The sequence below is a fragment of the Echinococcus granulosus genome, assembly GCF_000524195.1.
Source record: "Echinococcus granulosus chromosome Unknown EG_S00126, whole genome shotgun sequence".
NCBI classification, from domain to species: Eukaryota; Metazoa; Platyhelminthes; class Cestoda; order Cyclophyllidea; family Taeniidae; genus Echinococcus; species Echinococcus granulosus.
Window position 1 is genome coordinate 223174 of NW_020170506.1, and position 3892 is coordinate 227065.

At 46.4% G+C, this 3892-nt stretch overlaps 1 protein-coding gene across 1 annotated transcript in view; it reads right to left on the reverse strand. All coding sequences in view use genetic code 11, as the record gives it.

Annotated features, from left to right (window-relative positions):
- Positions 1-3499, reverse strand: part of EGR_08987 (hypothetical protein) — a gene marked incomplete at both ends in the record, with an annotated part of 5006 nt that extends 1507 nt beyond the window's left edge. The window contains 4 exons of the mRNA XM_024498236.1: positions 945-1079; positions 1586-1660; positions 2826-2960; positions 3467-3499. Coding sequence (XP_024347378.1) covers positions 945-1079; positions 1586-1660; positions 2826-2960; positions 3467-3499 — 378 coding nt within the window. The remainder of the gene's footprint in view (positions 1-944; positions 1080-1585; positions 1661-2825; positions 2961-3466) is intronic.
- Between the last annotated feature and the right edge of the window lie 393 nt (positions 3500-3892).

Below are 3892 nucleotides of genomic sequence, written 5' to 3' on the forward strand. Positions count from 1 at the left end.
TCCTCTGATTGTGTTCAATTACCCCTAGTGCCACAGGCCTTCAGAAAAGCCTACGTACACTACCTCACTCATAACAAAACTTCCTGTTTCCACATTGAAAAGATGAGTGTAGAAGTGTAATCACCATGTCGCACCTACCTTTGGTCTCCAGAGCCACACCAAGAAGAGGTTAGTGGGAGTTGAGGAAGCGACACTACTCCATCACACATGACAAGATTGAAGTTGGTAAATTGTTGGTTAATCTAAATAAAGGCAGAACCAGTTGTCCATTCGATGTCATTCACCTTCACCAATGTGGTTCAAGGATTAAATAGTCTAGTAGTTTGAAGCCATGACGGCATCACCTCTGTCAGGAATGTCGCCTCCACCCACCATCTCCACTCAACCGCAAACCAATTGGTAATCTCAATCAAATTGTTTCACTTGAAGCCATGTTGAACCCACGTTGCTCATCCCGCAGTACCACAGCTTCTGGTCATGGACTCTATCAACTGCCTTATTACTTCGCTCCACAGTCACATCTGCCTAACATACAGATGGATATCTGCTGACCTTCAAAAGGTTAACGCAATATTGACATCTTAACACCCTCAACGAAAAAGTCGAATTCTCCATGTGGTGCGGAAACCATGAATCGTGTCTCCCCCTCCTTACATTACTCGCACTCTCCCTTCTCAGACCTACTGAAAGGAAATGAATAGTCTACAAATGCCCAAAATTTCACCATACGCCCCACTACTGTTATGCATAAATAGGTTGACCTCCTTACAAGTGCTAAGCGGTAGAGACTATACTTATCAATCTTCCCCATTTGTGCTCCGTAGCATTGCCATTCAGACGCTACCTAGTGTTAGCCATAAATTGGGAGCCAATCACATTTATAATCGTACACATGGACAATCCGACATGCATAGACACACACACAGGCGCGTAGGATAACTCACCTGACTAAATAGATCTGACAGGTGCATTTGTGTTATGGGGAGTGGTTGTACATTCCTCATCATCTCCGTCAACGACGCGACTTCATCGAGAATCCTGTGCAATGACTTCTGCTTCGCCAGCACTTCTGGCAAACTCTGCGTAGAAGGAAAAATTAGGAGAATAGAAAGGGACAAGGGAGGCAAAGCATTAATGGCAGCAGCAGCCGGAGGAAATGACAACACTCAGTCCACCAGCATCACCACTCACGAAGATTTGTTCCAGCGATGCGTTCACATCTTGAGCTTTGTCCACCTCGGCGAAGAGGTGCGTGATCCGTCGCACGAGTGGGCCTATCATCTCGTAACCATCTACATCCACCACCTCCACTTTCGTTGTGGCAGCATCCAGTGATTTGTTCGCTGCTCTGCGCAGCTCCAGCACTGCGTCCTCCACGCCATCGAAAACATCGTCCTTCGACGTCGCCTCCTTCTCCACTGACAAGGATTCCCACCTCAGCAAGTGCTCCAAACGTGACTTTAACATAGCTTTATGGCGAAACAGGGCATTCATTTTCACACGGACTATCAGGCTGAACTGCAAGAAGGAAAGAATAGGAGGCAGAATGGTATCCCCATGCGACATGAGCTGACTTTCTCATTACCTTATGTAGAAAGTTCATGTACGCTTGTGACATTTTAACGAATGGTAAATGTTCGTGGTCTGCGACAAATGGTATCTATATATGCACACGAGTTAGTAAAGAATACAGGCAATTTATGCTAAAATGCAAAAATCACTGATGCTCACACTGTTGCGGTGTTTCCCACGGCACTGTGGACAGATGTTGTGATGACAATGATTACAAACATCCAATTCTTTCGCTTCAACTGGTCTTCTACAGGCACTGCAACACATAGTAGGGGAAGGATTTTCGCCGGTTCTACGTTCATTAATCGATGTCTCCTCCACGCGCTCTCCTTTATTCTTCACCTGCTGCTTCGGCATCTGATCCTTCTCCGGTTCCCTTTTCACTGCGATCAGAGTGTTGTTGGGACGCAGTTCGTCCACGTCGAACGTCGCATGGCAAGCACCTACCTTTGGTCTCCAGAGCCACACCAAGAAGAGGTTAGTGGGAGTTGAGGAAGCGACACTACTCCATCACACATGACAAGATTGAAGTTGGTAAATTGTTGGTTAATCTAAATAAAGGCAGAACCAGTTGTCCATTCGATGTCATTCACCTTCACCAATGTGGTTCAAGGATTAAATAGTCTAGTAGTTTGAAGCCATGACGGCATCACCTCTGTCAGGAATGTCGCCTCCACCCACCATCTCCACTCAACCGCAAACCAATTGGTAATCTCAATCAAATTGTTTCACTTGAAGCCATGTTGAACCCACGTTGCTCATCCCGCAGTACCACAGCTTCTGGTCATGGACTCTATCAACTGCCTTATTACTTCGCTCCACAGTCACATCTGCCTAACATACAGATGGATATCTGCTGACCTTCAAAAGGTTAACGCAATATTGACATCTTAACACCCTCAACGAAAAAGTCGAATTCTCCATGTGGTGCGGAAACCATGAATCGTGTCTCCCCCTCCTTACATTACTCGCACTCTCCCTTCTCAGACCTACTGAAAGGAAATGAATAGTCTACAAATGCCCAAAATTTCACCATACGCCCCACTACTGTTATGCATAAATAGGTTGACCTCCTTACAAGTGCTAAGCGGTAGAGACTATACTTATCAATCTTCCCCATTTGTGCTCCGTAGCATTGCCATTCAGACGCTACCTAGTGTTAGCCATAAATTGGGAGCCAATCACATTTATAATCGTACACATGGACAATCCGACATGCATAGACACACACACAGGCGCGTAGGATAACTCACCTGACTAAATAGATCTGACAGGTGCATTTGTGTTATGGGGAGTGGTTGTACATTCCTCATCATCTCCGTCAACGACGCGACTTCATCGAGAATCCTGTGCAATGACTTCTGCTTCGCCAGCACTTCTGGCAAACTCTGCGTAGAAGGAAAAATTAGGAGAATAGAAAGGGACAAGGGAGGCAAAGCATTAATGGCAGCAGCAGCCGGAGGAAATGACAACACTCAGTCCACCAGCATCACCACTCACGAAGATTTGTTCCAGCGATGCGTTCACATCTTGAGCTTTGTCCACCTCGGCGAAGAGGTGCGTGATCCGTCGCACGAGTGGGCCTATCATCTCGTAACCATCTACATCCACCACCTCCACTTTCGTTGTGGCAGCATCCAGTGATTTGTTCGCTGCTCTGCGCAGCTCCAGCACTGCGTCCTCCACGCCATCGAAAACATCGTCCTTCGACGTCGCCTCCTTCTCCACTGACAAGGATTCCCACCTCAGCAAGTGCTCCAAACGTGACTTTAACATAGCTTTATGGCGAAACAGGGCATTCATTTTCACACGGACTATCAGGCTGAACTGCAAGAAGGAAAGAATAGGAGGCAGAATGGTATCCCCATGCGACATGAGCTGACTTTCTCATTACCTTATGTAGAAAGTTCATGTACGCTTGTGACATTTTAACGAATGGTAAATGTTCGTGGTCTGCGACAAATGGTATCTATATATGCACACGAGTTAGTAAAGAATACAGGCAATTTATGCTAAAATGCAAAAATCACTGATGCTCACACTGTTGCGGTGTTTCCCACGGCACTGTGGACAGATGTTGTGATGACAATGATTACAAACATCCAATTCTTTCGCTTCAACTGGTCTTCTACAGGCACTGCAACACATAGTAGGGGAAGGATTTTCGCCGGTTCTACGTTCATTAATCGATGTCTCCTCCACGCGCTCTCCTTTATTCTTCACCTGCTGCTTCGGCATCTGATCCTTCTCCGGTTCCCTTTTCACTGCGATCAGAGTGTTGTTGGGACGCAGTTCGTCCACGTCGAACGTCGCATGGCAA